Genomic DNA, 21,660 nt, shown 5'->3' on the forward strand with positions numbered 1-21,660 from the left:
TGTAAGATGGCCAACATATTCTCAAAGCACTGCAAATATAAATCAATGGAGAAAAAGCATTCATTTTGTTTTCACTTTTTTCAATTCTTTCTTTTACATAATTGAACAATAACGTCTGAAAACTCATTTTTCCATTCTCAAATTCTCAAATAATGATAAGAGAAACTTCCATGAATTTCCAGAGTTTTTAAGACTGTGAAATTACCCTGTTGTACTTAATTTAGTGGGTGTAATGTTTTGCTTCAGCCAACTCACAAAACAAAACAACCACCAATCCTTGAAACAAAAAGCTGGGCATGAACCTATCACCTAACAGGCAGAATTTCCTCACCATGGCGACTGATGAATCGGATGCAGCTCTCAACCATCAGCGGAATGGTTTCAACTGAGTCCTAGAATAGGGAAATTAGAAAGCTGTTAGAGGAAATTGGTAGGAAAAATATGTACATGCACACACATACTTGTTTTCTTCCCAATGCATGCTTGCACATCAATTTGCAAAGATGAACCCATTTAGGGGGAAAACATATCAGACATGGGGATGGCATGATGGGTGCAGCTGTTGCTAGGAAACCACACTTTTCCTTTTCCCTTTGTCTCACTTTTCCAGAAATCTGGTGACGTTTGGCTACAAATTATGCAGCATGATATTGGTCGCCAGTGTTATGTCAACACAACAACAATTTATTTGTTAAATATTTACTCTGAGATTAGGAAATAAACTGATTTCTCTGCAAAGTGTGAGTTTATGGGAAAAAAACCCCACGTGAGTCCACAAGGGGGAGCTACAAATACAGGTATCCCTTGGTTATTTAACTCCAGGAAAACCCCCATATGTGTGCACAATTTTCCATCTATGGAGTTAACCCAGCTGTGCCAGTTCATCTTGTGGATATAAGTTTTTTTTTCAGAAATGATGAGGCCTAAGTTAAAAGCAGAGACACAAACACCCTGACACAGATAATTACCTGCTTCCGCACGGTAGAGTTTCTCCTTCCACTATGGAGGGAAAAAAAAGGAAAAAGAGGTAACAGCACTCTGTCATTATGTCACCAGAGAAAGTCTATTTATTTGCACAACTCTTGTAATGCTCTATTTGTACCAACTGTCACACATATGTGTTTGACAATGTCTGTAAACGGCAACAAAGACCCCTGGTTTTGATATATATGCACATTTATGAGCGTGTGAGTGTGAGCATATTTCCTTCCTTAGCCACACCTACCTGGAAAGGCAACAGTCAGTTTTCTGACCTATAGGAGAGAGACACAGGAAGAAGAAGAAGAAGAAGGAGAAGGGGGGTTTATGACAGCAGAGAGACACAGAGATAGGCAGTTATAGCAGGAACAAAACTCATGAGGAAATGGCTGCAGATGAAAACACTGAGACAAATTCCCTTTTAAAGCTGCCCACATAGATACAATGCAGAAGATGTTACTGAGACTGTGGAAACTCTTGACACGTGTGACCAGGAGGAACACACCCCAAACAGACATGTGGAAGAACACAGCTGCATCCACATATGGTCAGTGTTGCTGTGACCTTCCCTTTGACTCGCACACAGGTTGATTATGAGATATATTAAACTCATTCTGTTTCACTGCTGTGACCCTGATGTGTCCCCACTGCACTCATCATCCCTCTGATTCCCCCACCTCTTTTCAGTCTGCCAGAGGTGGGGAAGGAGGCAAGGGGTAGCTGGCCCTACTGGACTCACGCAACTGGAAAAAAGGACAATATGAAAAAGGCATGAAGGACACTCACTCTCTCCCATGGTTTTCTGGATTAAGTCATGCTTGGCCTCCAGCTTGGTGATCAGACTCCTGCCTTCCAGAAACTCCTTCAGCTTCTATGATGTATTAAAACATACACATGCCGGAGTCACTATGACTGCAGATTATGTTGATTTATAATAGCTGCAAAGCATGCATGCTACAGAGCGTTTTTTAGGTTTAGTGAAAATGATTTAACCAGACATAATTCCAAACAGTAGATTTTGTCTTTTTATAAAGCAAAGGAAACTGTTACTGAGTCCATTTTTGACTCAGTAACAGGTGGGGGAGGGGCACCAGAGACGTCGGATACAGTTCCTTAGGTGTTTACACCTCACAATAGATGTCAAATTGTAATTCACAAATAGATCATTTAGGTAAACTGTTTGTGACAAGGTTTTAAAAAACACTGAGGTTTTTATTAGTAATTTGAGACATCCTGTTTCTCTGTGATATAAATACAACGTGACACGTAGACCCAATTCTGTTAGCCATTTTCAAAAGAGGAAAGACAAGAAAACAAGTAATTTCAGATCTGATGATCCTTATCTATCACAACAATAGCTTCTCAAATAAACTTGCACTAAAACTAGTCAGAGTAATAATGAAAACGCTGGAACTGTGACAAATAGGGCTGGAATCCATATTTATCCTGCCACCACACAAAGTGAGAAGGATGGTAAAATATGTACAAAACAATCCCAGAAGCTCACTGTTAGAGAAGGTTAGCAAAGCGTGGCATTTTGGGGTCACAGAATTTTCATAAGAACCAACTGGATGGTGATAGCAGAAAACCTTCACAAAAGTGAATATGAGGAGATTGCTAAACCCTGCTGAGTGGTTTTTTAATCAGATTTGACAAAACAAAATTCACCTTTTAGCAGCTGATGTGGGTTTGGACTGAAACAGAAGGATTAATATGTGGAAAAGCAACTCATGCCCAGAGCAAAGCATGGTGGAAGATCTGTGCTGCTTTTGGCCTCACTCTAAAGAAGTCACAGTAGTGTTATAACAGAAATCTGCTTTTGTTTGCGCAATAAAAGTCTGAAAAATTGCTCAGTGAGCTCCAGCCAACTTTAATTTTTTGGAAGTTTGTTGTTTTTAGCCTTGTAGAACCTGATTTGGCTTTTTACCACTGGAAGATACAGAGAAAGATTTGTTATTCACCCTCGCTCTTTAGGATGCTTTTGAGCCATCTTGTTGTCAACATAAAGCCATTATAGTTCAATGTTTCTATGACACAGAAAATGTAAGTATATATAGTGGAAAATAGCTTCAAAGTAATCAGTACTGATCAGAAAACGTTTACTATCAGCTGTAAAATTCCAGTTTCTGTTTAGTAAGAGCTTAATATAATTTTCAGTTTTGTTGTGCTTCTAAAAAAAATGTCTTGCTTATGTGGTATTTAAGTTAATTAATAAGGCCTGCTGGTCTGGTTTGAGAGCAGTCCCTTTGGTTCCATAAATGCTCCACTAACCGTGAAGTAAAACTGCTCGGTCTCCTGCTGATTGGCCCGGCGCTTGGCCAGGCTGGGTTTGCTCAGATATGACTCGCTGAACGTGGACTTCACTGACTCCATGCTGTTGCTGTGGTGGAAGCATTCGGAGACGTCGTAGTCCTCCACCGTCACCATGTCTTGGATGGTGGACAGAGTGGCCTCCATAGTCTTCTTCACCTTGTCGAAGAAAAACGGACAAAAGAAAAAGAAATTTAAACTTGTGGTCTAGAAACAAAAGGAGAAACACGACAATGACAGCTAAAACGTTCCTTACTTCTTCATTCTCGATCTTCAGAGTGGAGAGGCGGGACTGAAGCTGCTGACACCTCTGGTGGAGGTCCACCTCCAGTGGCTGTTGCGCACACATCATTCCCATCTACAAAAACACACACATGCAAACATATCACCACCTCTTCAAAGAAATTATCTCACTTTGACACACAATGACCAGGAAAAAAAGAAGATGATCCATACCATGTCCCCCATGTGGGACTGAAAATCAAATCGAGCTGGTGGGCAGAAGACATTGTTGTAGGTCTCCATCAGTTTTTGTTTGTCCCCATTGGGCTCCAGGCTTTCTGCTGCTCCTTCCAGTGTTTCCAGGCCTGTGTGTTTAGACATCTCTACGTTCTGCTCTGCAGACAGGTAAGTCCTCAGGGCTCGGTGCAGGCTAGCATGGTAGCCCAGGTCGCAGCACTGTCACAAATGCATTCAGATAAGCATAAATACTTGATATGTAATTAGCGGTGTTATCTTTCTGTAAGTTTCACAGAAAGAAAAGGTGGTGAGAGACATGATGAAACAGGAAAGTTGAGATCAAATGATATCCTGCTGATACACTGATGATCTCCATTCAAGACAAAATCAATCTGGATGTGAACCAAACTAACACATTACAATAAACTCACCATTCACATAGTGAAACATGGTGGTGGTAGCATCATTCTGTGGGGATGTTTTTCTTTAGACTGAACTATGGCTTTCATCAAAGTGTATTTGTTTTACCAGCATGTTTGCTTTAACATTAAGTTGTGCAGAATAAATGTCACATTGTATGTGAAGGAATACTTTGAAGGAATTCATCATGATCTCGTGGTTTTAACGTTTACTTTCATGTTTAAACCATGTTTTTGAGAGTGTAGCCTTTTGAGAACCACTGTGTGGTTATTCATTGTTTTCAGGTCAACAAGTAAATATCAGGAGAGACAAAATTCACGTTGTAATATTCACATTTGTTTGTCTTTGATATTTTTTTACACCTGGCACAAATTGTAATTTAAAATGACCCTAAGTACTAGTTTCGCTTCAGCCTTGTCCAATTTGAGAAGGAGATTTTCAGATATAAGCTGCAACACAAGGTGTAACAAAATAAACACAAAACAAAGAAAAGCAGCCTCATTCCCTGGCATGTACATAGACACAATAAGCCAGCATCCACTGAGAGCTAACAGCATTGTTCATTAGAACGCTCTGCTGTACATGCTGCCATCTACATGACATGCTCACACCAGTTTGGCTCTATGACTACTTCTGCTGCAGTCTCTCACGCATCCCACTGCGGAGCAACAAAGGTGGAACAGACGCACAACAGGATGTTTTCCAATCAGGGGGGCTACACATTTCCTATGCAAATATTTCAGGAAGGAAGGAATGAAGTAAGGAGAGAAAGAAAGCAAGGATATATGCAAGGAATGAGTGAAAGAAGGGGAAGGAAGAACAAATGATACAAGGAAGGATGGAGGTATAAAACAAGAAAAGAAAGTTAGCAATGAAGGACACACTTCTGGAAGGAAGGAAGGAAGGAAGGGAGGTATGAAACAATAAAATTAAGAATGTATGCAATGAAGGGCACATGGAAGGAAGGAAGAAAGGAAGGTATGAAACAAAAGAGAAAGTGTGCAATGAAGGGCAGACACAAGGAAGGAGGGAAAGACACAGGGATGGAAAGAACTGAAGCAAGGAAGAGCACACTAAAGAAAGAAAGGAAGAACACAAGGAAAGTAAGAAAGACATTACAGAAAGACAGGAGATAGATGACAAGGATAGAAGAACCAAAGGAAGTGGGGACACAAGGAAAGAAGAAAGGACAGGGGAATATGAAAATAAGGACAGAAGAAGCAAGTACATGAAGAAGTAAGGACAATAGCAAGGAAAGAATAACATTTAGATAATGGGATAGGAAATAAAGTCAGGAAGTATAAATATTTTTTTATATTTTCTGAAACTGAAATAAAATTCCAGGCTTTCCAGACTGTGAAGGACCCCTGTCCAGTGCAGCTGCATTGTTCCACAGCCTGCTTCCCAACCTTCATGTCACCATAATATCAAGTATATGCTGCACAATCAAACAACTGGATGTCTCCTTTAATGCATTGCCCCAGTAAACCATAGACCACTTCTCTATGCCTTTATAGTTGAGTTTTTTACTCTGTGGTTCAACTCAGAGCAGAAAATACACCACATAAATACTAATAAAGAAGCTGTTACCACTCATTGTTTGAAGCCTTTGAAAACAAAAAGGGACACAGGGACAAAGCATAGCCGCTTTGCAGCCTTCATTAGAGGCGCTGAAACTAATGTGAAGAGAAACCCAGGGGAAACCTCAAGCTCAAAAAGAAGGACAAAGGACACACACAGTGCTGGCAACATCCACAGACACCAGCCTGTATCACATGGTAACACTGTGTTTATACTCACATCAATGATGTCGGACAGGTCATGGATGTAATATTTAAAGACGCAGCTGTTGGTGGCCTCCAGTGCCAGCAGGTACTCATTTCTGGCCTTGATGGCCTTCAGTTTGTTCTCTGTGTACTTAGCTTGTCTCTGATCAAAGAAAAAGATAACAGAAAAACAGAGAAATGTAAAAAAGAAGGTGAAGAATCTGTAAAAGGGGGAACAAGGATCACAGAATGCGTGAAGGAAAGGTGGTGGTGGGGTAATAGGTGTTAAAGTGAAACACCTCAGTATTGATTAAAGGGGATAAAAGGTGCAGAACCTTGTTGCTCTGACTAGCCGCAGCTATGGCAGACAAGGTTAGTAATAAGCCTGTCGCCAGCCATAAATCATTCATGAGACAAAGACATGTGTGTGACCTGCCAAGACAGCCATCCTCAGCCTGCTGGATGGCCTCAGTGCCCCCAAAGCAACCAACCCTGCTCACCTTCTCTTTCATCTTCTCAATTTTTTTCACACTGGAGCGGCGGACGACTCTCTCTTCGGTTCTGATGTTGCCCAGAGCGTCGGGGGAGCGCGGCGTATGCTTGTCTTCCTGTCGACTAGAGCGTCCCATCTGCTTCTCCTCCTGCTTCTCCGCCTCCTTCAGCTTGGACTCGGCATTGATGCTGTCAGTGTTGTACATGTGGTAGGTCTTCATCACCTGTGAGCAGGAATTTGAGGCTTTAATCGATGAACATGACAACGTGTTTTCAAACAGTCTGGCTCTGGAAAGCGGACCTGCTGTGCTCAGAGGGCTCGCTATGAGCTCACATTAAAGACCTAAACACGTGAGATGAACATTTATGTGCAGTGTCAGCTGTATTTCATTGACCACCACCAGGGCTGTCATTAAACAGTTCTGCTCAGACCCTCAAAGAGCACAGCAGACAAACACACCTCTGTGTACGGGCATACATGTGAGCGTCATTCAAACCAGATCTATTTCTATTGCTTACTATACACTGTAATTATAGGATAAGACTTGCTTTTATGGGCCTGGCTGATCTACAGCTATGTAGCTTGCTTTAGTATAAAGCCAGAAATAAACTCAGTCATTTGGTGGAATTAAGGGCCAGATAATATAATGCATGTGACAAAGTAAAAAGGCCAAAACAAGAGTGAGGATTAGTGTGTGTAACGGCAAGAGATGTGTCGAGAAAGCATCTTTCTATACAGTTTAGGCAGATATCTGGTTACACATGGAAATTTAGATAGTGGACTCAGATTGGAACCCAAAAACAAAACTGGATCATAGCATTAAGGGGTTGTCTGATTGTGCCAACTAATATGAAGAAACCACACTGTTAGCTCCAACTTTCAATAAACCATCAAATAACTCTGAACCAGTTCACTTAAAGAAAAAAAGATCACAAAAAACAATAACGTCAGGCTGCTGGTCGTATTGAGAATAAAACTCTTTGTAGTTGGCCTTCACATATCTTTTTGCTGAAGATAACCTTTGTAAAAAAATACTTTAGTCCTGTGTCGGTGACATTAAAAGAAAAGGTCATAATAAAGCCGTTTAAGCATCAGAGACCAAATCTATTGAAGAGATTTCTAATCCTAATACAAGAAGAGTACATGATGTGTGATGATAGTTAAAGGGGTTTTCTCACCGTGTAAAGTTCATTCAGAACTTTCATCAGGTCCTCCTGCAGCTGTACTCCAACCTCTTTGCTCTGAACAGAGAAAAATAATACAGGCTTGTGTGAACATAGTGCTCTAAGCAATACATTAACATAGTCTTCAAAAACAAATGACCATCTGCCTGGTCAGCAAATTAAATCTACACCAACCCAGACATGTGACAAACCTGTAGTTTCCCATCATAAAGCAGGACTACATTAGTCAATCAAGCATGGGCAGAAATGTCTCAAATCCAGGTAACTAAGCAAAAGGTAATTGATAATACATTTATGGTTTTCTTGATGCTGGTTCTAATGCTGGTGCAAAGAGAGGGATGAGGGTTATATAACTCTTCAAGCCTTTTTTGTGCCCACAGCTGACAAAAGAGTCAGATGTGGGTTAAAAAAAAAAGCCAAAAGTCTGTTAACTCGACTACCTGTCATATCTGGGGACATCCGGCTGGGATCCTGGGCAGATACTGCAGCTCATTCACCTCAGAAGTTGGAACTTGGATCTGGAAAGGACGTCACACCCAATACATTCGGAAAAATAGTGGAATTTGGTAATTACTGTTTTCCGTGACTAGTCCAACAGCAGTTAGCAGTACAAGCAGATGTAGCTCTTGCCTGCATTTCTATTTTCAAACACTGAAAAAAACTAAAGAGATGTAATACAGCATGCTGATAAATAGCTCATTATCACAGCTATTGCTGGTTTTTATGAGCATGGAAGCAATACTGGATTTTGATGTCTGGGTGTTCCAAGTCAGACTTCCAGGGGCATTCCAGCCGATTTTCCTCACCAGGAAATTTTAAACGTTGACTTCCGAGAACAAACTGAACTGAACAAGAGAGCCCATAAAAGTAAATTTTAAGGAGGTCAGAAAAAACAATCAGACATAAACTATATAAATACCTTTAATCTGTTGCTATGTTATGCTTTAGTTTCTGTTAAGTGCTTTGGTCAGTTGGGCTGTTTTTAAAATGCTTATAAATAATGTCGGCTTGGCCTGTTAAAACCATTTAAATTATATCGCCACCAACATTGGGAAACACCTCAAAACAATTACAATTATTAACAAATGCATGTACTACAGAGATAAAAAGACAGTGTTGTTCCTTTCCCGAGTGAGTTGACATAAAAGTTAAATCAACATCGACTTTCTCAGCTGTCAAACTCACAACACCCAGGGCTGTTTGATTAAACAAGCGCCTGCAGAAGGGGTAGTGATCTGGAACTTGGCTTAATCAAAGCAGGAAATATTGTGACATTCACTGTTTCACAGGAAACCAACAGAGCTTCGTTATGTTTGGTATCTCACCATGTAGGAGAATGATATCAAGACTAAAAAATGGTTTTAAGAGACTTTGTTATTCTGTCAGAATAAACATATTGAATACAGCATAATGCATTTATCCATTCCAGGGTGCTCACCTGTTTGCAATGCATAAATTACAAAAAACAGGATAAAAAAAAAGACTTCTATCTAAATTCAACAGAACATTCTACTCTCATTGTCTACCGCAGTCTTAAAAGCATTTAAGCCCCTGATCTGAATACCTTTTAAGAGCACACATTTGCAAACCAGGTGTGGTCTCAGGCACAGCTGACAGCACACCAATAAAGAGCTTTATTAGCCACATCAGGTGTGCTGGAGATAGAGCACCTCAAATATCTGGACTGTTGTCGGTAAGGTTTTATTGCACATTAGAAATATGGCAAGCCAAGAGAATCGTCCAAATTCCTGAGGAGGCAAGTGGACAAAACCCTCGACAGACCTCCAGCAACACTTGACGGTAGCAGCCGAAAAGGCTTCAGTTGACTCAGTAAAGTACATACTGAAGGCTTCCATGTCAGAAAGATGTACACCACTACTGACCCAAAAGCACAAGAAAAATCAGCTCCACTTTGCACACAGCTGTTTAACTAAGCCAAAACCTTTTTGAGATTCTATTCTGAGAAGTGATTCATCAAAACCGGAACATTTTAAAGATATATATCAGCGGTATGTTTGGGGAAGAAAGGTATAAGCATAAGCTGAAAAGAACCCATGCCTACAGTGAGGCATGGTGGTCGCTAAGTGATGCACCAAGGCTGCTTTGGTTGCCCTGGAACCAGAAAACCTGCAGCATATGAAGGGTAAGATGGATTCAGTCGAGCAAAAGAAAAAATGTCAGGCTGTCTGTGAAGAAGCTGAAGCCGGGTTTACGTTGCATTGTGGGATGCAGCAGAGTGAACAAGCTAATAAACAAAGGCCACGTGGTTTGTTTGTAAAGCATAAATCCACATTAAACTTTCAAGATGTCCTCTTAAAATCCATCCGGCTTACTTCTCTAATAATTTCGCCTTACACATTACTTAGAAAAAATATTAGAGGATTACATTCTCCATGTTTTGTAATAGCTCCGAACACAGCAAAGTTACAAGTTAACAAACTCATCAACTGATTCAGAACAAAGTAAACATACTATACATGTAAAAATGCCCCTCATTTTCACCAAGGCTTGGTTTCAGAAGAAGTTTGAAGATACTAGAATGGCCATCAGAATTACCTAACATAAATTCTTTAAAACTCTGTTTTTGATTTAAAGAAAATGCAAGTACAGCATACAAACCCCAGAATATTAGTGAACTGGAGGCCACTGAGGAATTGGCTTAGATTTCAGAGGAACTGTGTCAAAAGCTGGTCTCTGGCCATGAATCATGTTTTTGCAGCAAGTCATAAAATCAAAAGGGTGCTCTGTTAAGTACTAAAAATGCTTGTCAAGGAGGGGATGAATAATTTTGGGACTGCATTATTTATTAAAATGATTTCCATCTGGAGAAACCCATGGTAATATTTATATTGGACTTTTGAAATAGTTATTGTTTGATTTTTTGATTGCAAACAACCACTAGTTTGTACATTTTACCAAGAAACCTAATGTTCTGAGGAGATAAATTATTTTATGTAAAAATGTAATTATGAAAATGTTACTTTAAGTCATTAGGTGTCAAAACAGGAACAAAATGTCCATGCAAAGTATCTTGTAGCAGAAGTCCCTTTTACACATGACAAGGTCAGGCAGGAAACAACCAAATCTTCATGAGAACAAGTGGGTGAACAGGCAAAAAACCATGAACGAAACCATTCAGTTATGTTTCTGTTTAGTTGAACAGTAAGGAGGCAGGTAACCGACAGCAGGACGAAATGAAAGGAGGCTTAACTGGTGAAAAAAACGCTGCAAAAGTAAGGAAAAATAAAGCAACAAGGAATGTGTGATGTAAGCAAAAGTAGATTTTGCAGGTGAATATTAAGCATATGTCTTCCTCTGCAGGAGAGTAAAGAAGGGGGGAGGGGGTGTGTGTGTCTTACTGGAGGTTTGGCAAAGCAACTTAGGGTGGATAGGCAAATTTAGAAAAAATGCTGAAGACCATAGTGGTGTTGTAATTATGAATATATTATTTAATATTAATACTTTCATATTTTATTAAATAGTACCAGCCCAATGAGGCGATGGTATTAGGACTAAATAGAAAGGTTATTGAACAGCATAAACTCTGCACATACAGGTCCTTCTCAAAATATTAGCATATTGTGATAAAGTTCATTATTTTCCATAATGTAATGATGAAAATTTAACATTCATATATTTTAGATTAATTGCACACTAACTGAAATATTTCAGGTCTTTTATTGTCTTAATACAGATGATTTTGGCATACAGCTCATGAAAACCCAAAATTCCTATCTCACAAAATTAGCATATTTCATCCGACCAATAAAAGAAAAGTGTTTTTAATACAAAAAACGTCAACCTTCAAATAATCATGTACAGTTATGCACTCAATACTTGGTCGGGAATCCTTTTGCAGAAATGACTGCTTCAATGCGGCGTGGCATGGAGGCAATCAGCCTGTGGCACTGCTGAGGTCTTATGGAGGCCCAGGATGCTTCGATAGCGGCCTTTAGCTCATCCAGAGTGTTGGGTCTTGAGTCTCTCAACGTTCTCTTCACAATATCCCACAGATTCTCTATGGGGTTCAGGTCAGGAGAGTTGGCAGGCCAATTGAGCACAGTGATACCATGGTCAGTAAACCATTTACCAGTGGTTTTGGCACTGTGAGCAGGTGCCAGGTCGTGCTGAAAAATGAAATCTTCATCTCCATAAAGCTTTTCAGCAGATGGAAGCATAAAGTGCTCCAAAATCTCCTGATAGCTAGCTGCATTGACCCTGCCCTTGATAAAACACAGTGGACCAACAACAGCAGCTGACACGGCACCCCAGACCATCACTGACTGTGGGTATTTGGCACTGGACTTCTGGCATTTTGGCATTTCCTTCTCCCCAGTCTTCCTCCAGACTCTGGCACCTTGATTTCCGAATGACATGCAGAATTTGCTTTCATTCGAAAAAAGTACTTTGAACCACTGAGCAACAGTCCAGTGCTGCTTCTCTGTAGCCCAGGTCTGGGGAATGCGGCACCTGTAGCCCATTTCCTGCACACGCCTGTGCACGGTGGCTCTGGATGTTTCTACTCCAGACTCAGTCCACTGCTTCCGCAGGTCCCCCAAGGTCTGGAATCGGCCCTTCTCCACAATCTTCCTCAGGGTCCGGTCACCTCTTATCGTTGTGCAGCGTTTTCTGCCACACTTTTTCCTTCCCACAGACTTCCCACTGAGGTGCCTTGATACAGCACTCTGGGAACAGCCTATTTATTCAGAAATTTCTTTCTGTCTTACCCTCTTGCTTGAGGGTGTCAATAGTGGCCTTCTGGACAGCAGTCAGGTCGGCAGTCTTACCCATGATTGGGGTTTTGAGTGATGAACCAGGCTGGGAGTTTTAAAGGCCTCAGGAATCTTTTGCAGGTGTTTAGAGTTAACTCGTTGATTCAGATGATTAGGTTCATAGCTCGTTTAGAGACCCTTTTAATGATATGCTAATTTTGTGAGATAGGAATTTTGGGTTTTCATGAGCTGTATGCCAAAATCATCCGTATTAAGACAATAAAAGACCTGAAATATTTCAGTTAGTGTGCAATGAATCTAAAATATATGAATGTTAAATTTTCATCATGACATTATGGAAAATAATGAACTTTATCACAATATGCTAATATTTTGAGAAGGACCTGTATATGGAATGAATTCACACAATTTCTTAAAATACAAGAATTTATTAACAATAATATAATAATAATAATAATATTTCGGTCTGTTAAGGGCTGTTAAGGGCTGTCCTGTGAATACCAGCCCAGTAAGGCGATGGTATTAGGACAAAATTGAAAGGGATGAGCGAAGCTCTGACATTATTGAACAGCATAAACTCTGTACACACATGGAATGAATTCACACAATTTCTTAAAATACAAGAATTTATTAACAAAAATAAGTCAACTCAAAGTTACACATATTTCAATCAACAAGCTCTTTACTATGCTAAAACAATCCAAATAAACTACAAAGCAGAATTAAAGAATAACGAAGACTAATGGGCTATGTACAATATAAACAAGTTGATCAATGAAGGTTGAAAACCATGATCAAAAGAGTGATGCAACATTATCATGCAATGTTATTTATGTTTGAGAACCAAGGATTATCTTGAAGAATCGGGAAGTGAAGTTAAGTTAGTCTTGGAATTAACTTAAGCAATAATTGGTCTACCTTTAGACAACCATTCACAATGCAAGATCAGATAAAATGAATAAAACCAACCTTCTGGATGACCAATTCTCAACGGTGTTTAATTAGCTGTGTTTATTTTTTTAAATAATATTTAAAGAAATATTATTTTGAATAAGAACCAAATATTTGGAAAATGGGCTTAATTGTGTTACTTAGTTATCAAGTTTAGTAAATGATCTTTAGCAACAAGCACGTGTGCTTAGCTGTTAGCGTTTAAAGCTAGCAAAAGAAACTTATAGCTTAGCACCAGAATCAAACACATACCTTTAAAATACCATTAATAAAAGGGTTAAAATGCATAAGCGTGGACGGCGCGTTATAAAGTTTGTCTTAACTAAGAAAAAAACAGATAAAACGAAACATTTTTCTAAACTATTTCTCTCTGCCCAAACCTAACCTCTTATTTGAAATGTGCTGAGGGAAAGTTATCCAGGGCGACAAAGTTTGAAGACAGCATCCACAGTGAACAAAGGGTTAGTTGCAGCTAACCTCCGTAGCTGTGGGGTGGGGTGGCCACCCCACAGCTACGGAGCTACGGTCTGCACGTTACTGCTGTAACCACAGTGATGCGGTCCCATTGTCCTTCCTTCAGACCGGGAAAACTGCTCCACTCGGCGTCGTAGAGACAGGGTCTCTGCTGGGAACTCTCTGGAACACAGTTTGCTTCTGTAGACCTCAGAGAGAAAGTCAAGCAACGCTTGTACCTTAATTACCCCCATTCATGAATGAATACCGGATACACAAACAATTCATTCCTACTTAACTTGGTGCATATGATCGCGTGATCCTATGACACTCTAGGATCCAGTGTGAAGAGTTGTTTGCCAGCAAAGAGACATTAGCGCGCTGTGTCCCTCCGTCCAGTTCTTCTGGGGACCTGCGTGGAAGGTCAGCTTGTTGCAAAAGCGGTGATTTTATTTGGACAGTGACGTCACGGGAAGTCCGCTGTTACCTCTTTTCCTGGCTGTCCTGGAAGTAGGTTAATGTGATTTATTTTGAAAGTTCAAGAAAAGCTCATACTGGCCATTCATGTTGTCACCATGGCTGGGTCCCAACAGTGGTCTCAGGATAACTGAGGCTGGACTGCACATGCTCTATTGAGCTGTACGAGGTAAGTGAAAGTGACCAAACCGTAGTCAATCAAAACATTCAATCAGGCCCAGCTGGTTCCTGCTACTTGTAAACAGTGGTGAGCTGACATTTTGGTCTCAGTAATCCCAGGCTTATCTTGTCAGGCCCACCAAGACCACAACTTAAACATATTTCTGTAGACCCAATGTCTACAAAAATATGTTCATTGGCATTAGGGCTGCCATTGATAATAACTCAACTAATTTGTTGATCTACCAACTAAACTAAATGGTTAACTTTCCCTCAGAAAAGCATTTTTATTATTTTTTTTACCTTTGTTCATTTTTACAATAAACTTATACATAGTACTATAAACAAAGACTTGAACCTAAAAGCATGAATAACATGTATGTACAGTAGGTCCAGCTCCAATATAGAAAAAATGAAAAAAACAAAGCCATCATTATTATGTATTTACAAATATAAAGCCTTACTTGTGAGTATTCAGACTAGAGCTGCACAATATTAGAAAACCAAGCAATGGTAATATTATTGGTGACAACTGCAATAATTATATCATAATTTCCTCACATCTCTCTTTTTCAACCTTGCTTCCAACTCTCTGTGATCTTCACCATCTTGGGCACTATAATCTGTGTGGGGTGTGGCCATTTGATTAAATAATTTATGGGAAGGCAAAGAGTAAACGTTTGATGCTTAGAATGCATTAGCAAACAATTACTACATATCTAACAGTCTGTTACAGTGTTAATATTACAAACACCAATATTTTGATGACAATATATTTGCAAAATTTTGTACAGCCAAAATTTAGAAAGACAAGACATGATTGAAGTGGAAATAAACATAGCAAGACTGATTTCAGCCACGAGTGCAACACCAAAGAAAAAATAACTAGCTTTATTCCTTTTTAGTTAAAATATAACAGCGTAGACTGTATAATTTCCATGTAACCTACAATTAACTTGCCTTTATTAACTTTATGCATCATTCTACATTTGTCTGAAATTTGATTCATTTGATATAAACACTAAACAAACAAGATGTAAACACTAAACTTAAAGTGTAGATAATGTTTGCACATTAACTGCTGCAAGAGTCATAATGTGTCCAAAGCTTTCCATAAGCACTTATTGTGGTTGAGAAGTACAGTAGCAGACAGATAAAAAGTCCAACCTTAATGGAGTAAATTAAGCATGGTAAGACAAACTTAAGCCAGTTCTGTCTTTTTTGTCAGCTCAAGAAAAGCATATGGAGTGTCGTCTCTTCAGCTGCCCATCATGCATGATGCTTGTGTTGTTGCAGTTTGTAACAAAACCTTACAGAGCATCCAAACCCCTTGTTTATGCTGTCTAACTTGAAATACTTTCATACTTTAGACCACAAGAACATTTAGAAACTGGAACATTTATCAGCTATGCAGACGCTTTACCCGCCATGTTTGTTTCAAACTGTAGCCTACAGCCTACTATCGACTGGAGCGGCACAGAAACACTTGAGCGCCAGGAGTGTGCCTGCATGATATCATCAAACATCTAAATGCAATGCTATTGCCAAATTTTGCTATGGTGATATTAATTATGATTAACTTGCATTTTCCTGAGTCCTTCTTTTTCACTATTGCAATTTCCCCACCATTATCTGTAAGTTTTAGCATCCTGGCAACAAAAAAAAGTCTGGTTAGAGAACATCGAAATGGCAAAAAAATACCAAATTTAAGGTGTGCATCCATAGCATGGGAAATATGAAATCCAAACCAATATTGCCTCAGTTGCGACATTGTAAATATTGATATTGCAAGTCAATAAATTGCAGCTTGAAAGAAAACAATGTAACTTTTGTTGAAAAGTAAAACAAAAAGATTAATTCATAAAAAAAGTAGTAAAAAAAATTATAAAAACAATCCAGAAAAATATTGATGTTGAGGGATTATTTTAGTCAACATGAACAATTACGTGTACTAGTTGCAGCAGCCCTAATTAGCAGAGTCGATTTCAATAGTTCAGTCTCCTACAACATTGCCTTCTCTAATATGAGCTTTGGTGAGACGGTCATAGCCTTTGGCATTACTGGTATTACTGTGGCTCAGTGGAAACATTATAAATGGACTCATTATATGCTTAATTAGACTTTAGAGGATTATGTGGGTTTATAGTTCGCAGGCTGTTTATGAACCAGACAAGATGAAAACAACCCTTCTGTAGAACAACGACCAGTGCTTGTAAAATACACAAAAAAAGAGAATCAATGATGAGTCATCGAGATCAAGAGCGAGAGAGAAAAGGAAAAAGACAGATTTCTTTTGTTTTATTTTGGTGTATCAGGATTAAACTAAATGTGGTTCAAAGACATCATATCAGCATGAAAATCAGACGCCTCTGCCTCGACATTCCACACACATGCAGATCCAACTTTCCTTCTCGGTCCACACTTGTACTAAGCCGTTATCTTCCTCTACCTGAGAGGGTTTCAAATTCTCTACAATCCAGCTCTCCTTGCTCTCCTCATTGCTTAAAAAAAACAAACAAAAAAAAACATACTATACCAACTTATTTTGAATCCCAGCCAAAGCTTGATCTTTAGAAGCTCCAAAGATCCGCATAAATTACCTCATCCTGCAGCGATGCTAGCACTGTGGGACTCCTGCACAACAAATAGTCTAAAACATCCTTGCTGGAGATGAAAAGCCATCTCCCAGGGGAGAACTGGGCTCTGGTATTTGCTTCATCATGTTTACCACCCCCATCTGTATCTTCTTGCTTTCCTTTTCCTGCTCTTCCACTACAATTCCTTATTCCTACCTGTTTTACCTCAAAGACTGGGAAGGCAAAGATAAATTCAGACTGCTGCATGAATCCTAGACACTATAAACTGCCCAGGTTGGTTCAGCTGTCAATAAATCAGACAGGACAAAAAGCAGATACAGGGTAGATGGATTTGCATGTCTGACACAGGACATGGATTTATGATACTTGCTTCTCTGTATGGTTTCAGTTTCTAGTAAATGAATTGGCAAATGGCATTACCTTCTTGAAGAGCCGCCCCGAGTCCTCGCTGATCTGTGCGAACCTGGGGATGATGTTGTTGAGGTAGAGATCGGACAGAGTGGCATGGTCACGACTCTCCCTTTTAACCTGAAGCAGCAGCAGGTTCCAGCAGTTCACTGGAGATAAGATGGTCTGCTCCTTCCTGCGCACACACACACACACAGACGGGGAGCATTAAGAGGGTTTCCAAAACCAACAAGTCTATTTTTATAAACCTTGCAAAAGTATTCTAACTCTTTTGCATGTTTTTATACTTTGTGAAGTTACAACCACATAACATATTTAATTGGGATTTTAAGTGATAGAAAAACATAAGGAAGTGTACACCATTTTACAGTAGAATAAAAATGACATGTATATTTCAAAGCTTTTTACAAACAAAATCTAATCTAACATTAGCCAACCAAAAGCATCATGGAGTCAAAAGAAAACAACAGACAGATCAGGGATAAAGCTAGAGGTTTAAAGCAGAGTTCGTTTTTAAAACAATATTGCACACTGTTCAATTCACCATCTGACAACGGATAAAGAATAATACAACGCCAAACCTGCAGTCATAGCTGTCCACCTAAACTGACCTAAAGGCCAGGCAAGGAGAGCAATAATCAAAGAAGCAGCCAAGAAACTCATGGTATTTCTGAAGAAGCTGTAGAGAACCACTGCTCAGGTGTGGAATCTGTTGACAACTATTAAACTTTCACTTCACAAATCTGGCCTTTATTGAATACTGTCAGGAAGAAAGCCATTATTGAAATACAGCCATAAGCTGTTCACCCCAAGCAATGTACGAACACATCAAATATGTACGAACACGGTGATCTGGTTCCATGAGAAATAAAAACTCCACATTGCTATGTGGAATGGAAAACTGGTACATTAGCCCTTTTAGATCAAAGCATATTCATGTGATTAAATGGCTCAGTAGTGTGAAAGATGGGAGTCTCTCACCATGTTGAACTTTACAAAATAAATATGCAACATTTTGTTCACAGGTCTTCATTAGTCAAACAAATTCCAATGATTAGGAACTAGGGTTATCATGATCCTAAAATTTCAACCTCAATACCGTTTTCAATACTGCGACAGCATTTTTTTTAAAGCACTGGGTTCTTTCTAGTTAAGAGAAAACATATGCTAAGTTACAATAAGACAATATTTATACTTCCTTTATTAGGGTGAAACCAATAAGTATGGGACGATTCAGGCCCTCATTTAGAAAAATATATAATTTAAGTTTCACTTCCCTGTATGGCAAAAGAGTAGGCAAGATAAATGTATAATAAGTGTTAATATCCTTTGTGGAAGTGTGCACGTTCGATTCAGTCACAGTTATTTTATTTTACTGTATTGGCAGCACCTCAGGAAGGGAAGGGGCTGAGGCTCTCTGTTATTGCACCGCTGCTGCTGGAAGAAGCGCAACAATGTCAAAAAATAAGAATTGATCAGTATATACCAGTTTAACGCAAACGAGTATCTGGATAATTCTTTTTTTTTATATCGATGTTGGTATTTTGATTATTTTGACAACACCATCAGGAACTCCCTTGAATAAATAATGACATCCAAATGTCAAAAAACAAAGAATGAAACATTAAAAGATTAAATAGATTCCCATTCTGAAGACCATTTTCAGTCCAAATTCTCTCATAATAAAACATATTAACACCAATATATACAAGGCTACTGGTTAAATACAAAATCTGACCATTTTAAAAAGAACTGTCTGGAGTGTACAATTCAATAGTGATACATAGGAAAGTTATTGTATAAATCGCAAGTTTTAAACACCCACACACACAGCAAAAATGTGCAACCACAAGCTCAGAAACAGAACCAAATCCCAGCCAGATCTGAACAGAAACCAGCCATCTTTTCTTTTAAACTCACACACCCCCACAGAGAGATTGAAAGCCAGGCCTCAACCGGGGTGAAAAGCCATCAGGAAGAGGTAACACTCCATGCAAAAGCACAGCTGCTGTTTATAAGAACGAAAGTGGCAGAAAAAGGACAACTCATAGCTATTTTATCAAAAATATAACTCAAAACTGACTCAAGTGGCCATGGAGTCACTGGAATAATGTTATGGTAGTAAATAACTGCTTGCTAAGCTACAATGCTACTGCTTTCACACAGACTTCACACAGAAGTGCAAGTTGAGTGTGTGTGTGTGTGTGTTCTTGTACTTGTTGCTGAGTGAGAACCATTTTTTGTATTTTTATCGCAAAGTGAGGACATTTTGACAAAGTGAGGACATTTTTCTGGTCCTCAGTTTTTCAAATTCCGTTCTTGGGACAGAGGTTAGGTTTAGGACTAGGGTATGAATTGAGTTATTGTTAGGGTTAGGGTTAGGTATTAACTGGTAAGTGTTAGGGTCAGGGTTAGGCACTAAAAATCAAGGAAAATGAATAGAAGTCAATGGAAGTAACCGAAAAGTCCTCATAAAGATAGTAAAACACGGATGTGTGTGTGTGTGTGTGTGTGTGTGTGTGTGTGTGTAAGTACAGTACGAGTAGTGGGTGATCCATGGATGATCTAGTAGGTAAAATGGATTATGAGTGAGTGTAAGTGGATGAAAGAAGGCCTTTGTGTCATTAAGAGCAGCTTTAGCTGGATAGAAAGAGCAAGAGCTGCAAGGCATTTACATCACACACACTAACATGCATGCACACACACACACAAGGTGGGGGGTGCAGGGAAAGCACAGCAATGACCGAAGCACACACAATGTCAAACAGACAGAGAAAATCTTTGATTGAAGGGCACTGAGTTGGGGGTTTTGTCTGTGGGGAGGTGTGTCGGGGGGGACGGGACGAGGTGATACATAATGTCACAGGTCAAATGGCTATGATAACAACAACCGTGGCATGACAAAGAAAGACAAAAATCCCCCACACTCTCCTTAAACACCAAGAATCCCGAAACTATCCATGTGTTTAAAAGTAGAAAGTCATGTGAACGCTGTGTGTTCACTTCCCTCGGATTGCACCATTTGTCTGGTCTCCGCCAGTTGTACAACACAAAGTAGCGGTTCCTCTGTTGTTTCAAGAAGATAGTCGGCACCTCCATGTGACATGTCACCCTGTTCTCATCAGTGATCTTTGCAGCAACGCCAATTGACTGAATTACTACCCTTTTCTCGGACAACACAAGCAAATAGTGGAAGAAGCTTCAATACCCAAAGGTCACAATGAACAGATATTTCTATATATCATTAAAATGAATCCTGTCTGCTGTAAAAAAACATGTAAAATATGTAACATGTAACAAAACCCTCAAATATTTCTCCAAACATTGTTTGGAAATTAACATTCTCTTTCAACAGATGCATGTCACCTAGTCTTTCAACAACCTCATTTAACACGTTTTTTTTTTATTTTCAGAAAATTTCATTCTTCAGGTAAAGAGAAAATATTACAAGGATATAATTTTTGCCTCTCAAAAATATAAATAAGCATAAGTTAAGAAATAGTGGAGACAAGGTAACACATTTGAGTGTTGAACTTTTTTTATATTCTCACAAATCATCCTTTAAATACAGTTATAACCTGTCTCAAGGCCACAACAAAAAAAACACCATGTTTACAAGTTCTGAAATATAAATGTATTCAGCAGAAACTAAGGTTTAAGTCAAAGTTTCTAATATAGGGTGTGGAAATCCGTGAAATCACCGGTGTAAGGTTCTGCGTGGGTGGGGGGTGTATGTGAAAGTGTTGTACTGTGCAGTCAAAATAATCTAAACAGCAAAAGGCGGCAGCATACTGGTGGAGGTAAACGTCCCTGGCAAATTAATAAAATACACTCTTCCATAGGAGAATATTCTACATATTGGCTTAATTTCACCCCTGATTCCATCAGATGAAAACAGTTATGAGTTTGTAGTCTCAAAACTGCAGTCCAAGTCAGGTCTGAAGTCTTTAAATCACACGTTCAGTCTTGAGTCTTTAGAGCACAAGTCGAAGTCAATTCAGAAGATCTGTAGAGGACATGTCTAAATCATGTCCAAATCTCTTGAAGTCTTCATTGTTTGTGCTACGTTATTGTAACTTGAGTTCACATTTTGGGACTTCATGCTTTCTTTAACTCTTGAATCTTGTTGTAGATTACAGCAGGACTTGGCTTATATCAGAAGTTTACACATGAGTGACCATATGCGGCTTATGGAGATCCTCACCTTGTCATAGTCTGTGTGAGGTCCTTTATCGAATCATTCTGTTAGAGTCACTGCCTTATTATATCTCT

At 39.2% G+C, this 21,660-nt stretch overlaps 1 protein-coding gene across 3 annotated transcripts in view; it reads right to left on the bottom strand.

Annotated features, from left to right (window-relative positions):
* The window catches only part of srgap2 (SLIT-ROBO Rho GTPase activating protein 2), a 79,986-nt gene that overhangs the window by 14,551 nt on the left and 43,775 nt on the right, over positions 1–21,660 (bottom strand). For all 3 annotated transcript variants that reach the window (XM_047347617.1, XM_047347616.1, XM_047347618.1), the window contains exons 3-13: positions 17,401–17,563; positions 7,605–7,667; positions 6,434–6,649; positions 5,968–6,096; positions 3,745–3,966; positions 3,545–3,646; positions 3,250–3,447; positions 1,765–1,849; positions 1,226–1,253; positions 969–999; positions 332–392 (exon numbers count right to left, since the gene is read on the bottom strand). In XM_047347617.1, coding sequence (XP_047203573.1) covers positions 332–392; positions 969–999; positions 1,226–1,253; positions 1,765–1,849; positions 3,250–3,447; positions 3,545–3,646; positions 3,745–3,966; positions 5,968–6,096; positions 6,434–6,649; positions 7,605–7,667; positions 17,401–17,563 — 1,298 coding nt within the window. The remainder of the gene's footprint in view (positions 1–331; positions 393–968; positions 1,000–1,225; positions 1,254–1,764; positions 1,850–3,249; positions 3,448–3,544; positions 3,647–3,744; positions 3,967–5,967; positions 6,097–6,433; positions 6,650–7,604; positions 7,668–17,400; positions 17,564–21,660) is intronic.

The sequence above is a fragment of the Girardinichthys multiradiatus genome, chromosome 20 (genome assembly GCF_021462225.1).
Source record: "Girardinichthys multiradiatus isolate DD_20200921_A chromosome 20, DD_fGirMul_XY1, whole genome shotgun sequence".
NCBI lineage: Eukaryota > Metazoa > Chordata > Actinopteri > Cyprinodontiformes > Goodeidae > Girardinichthys > Girardinichthys multiradiatus.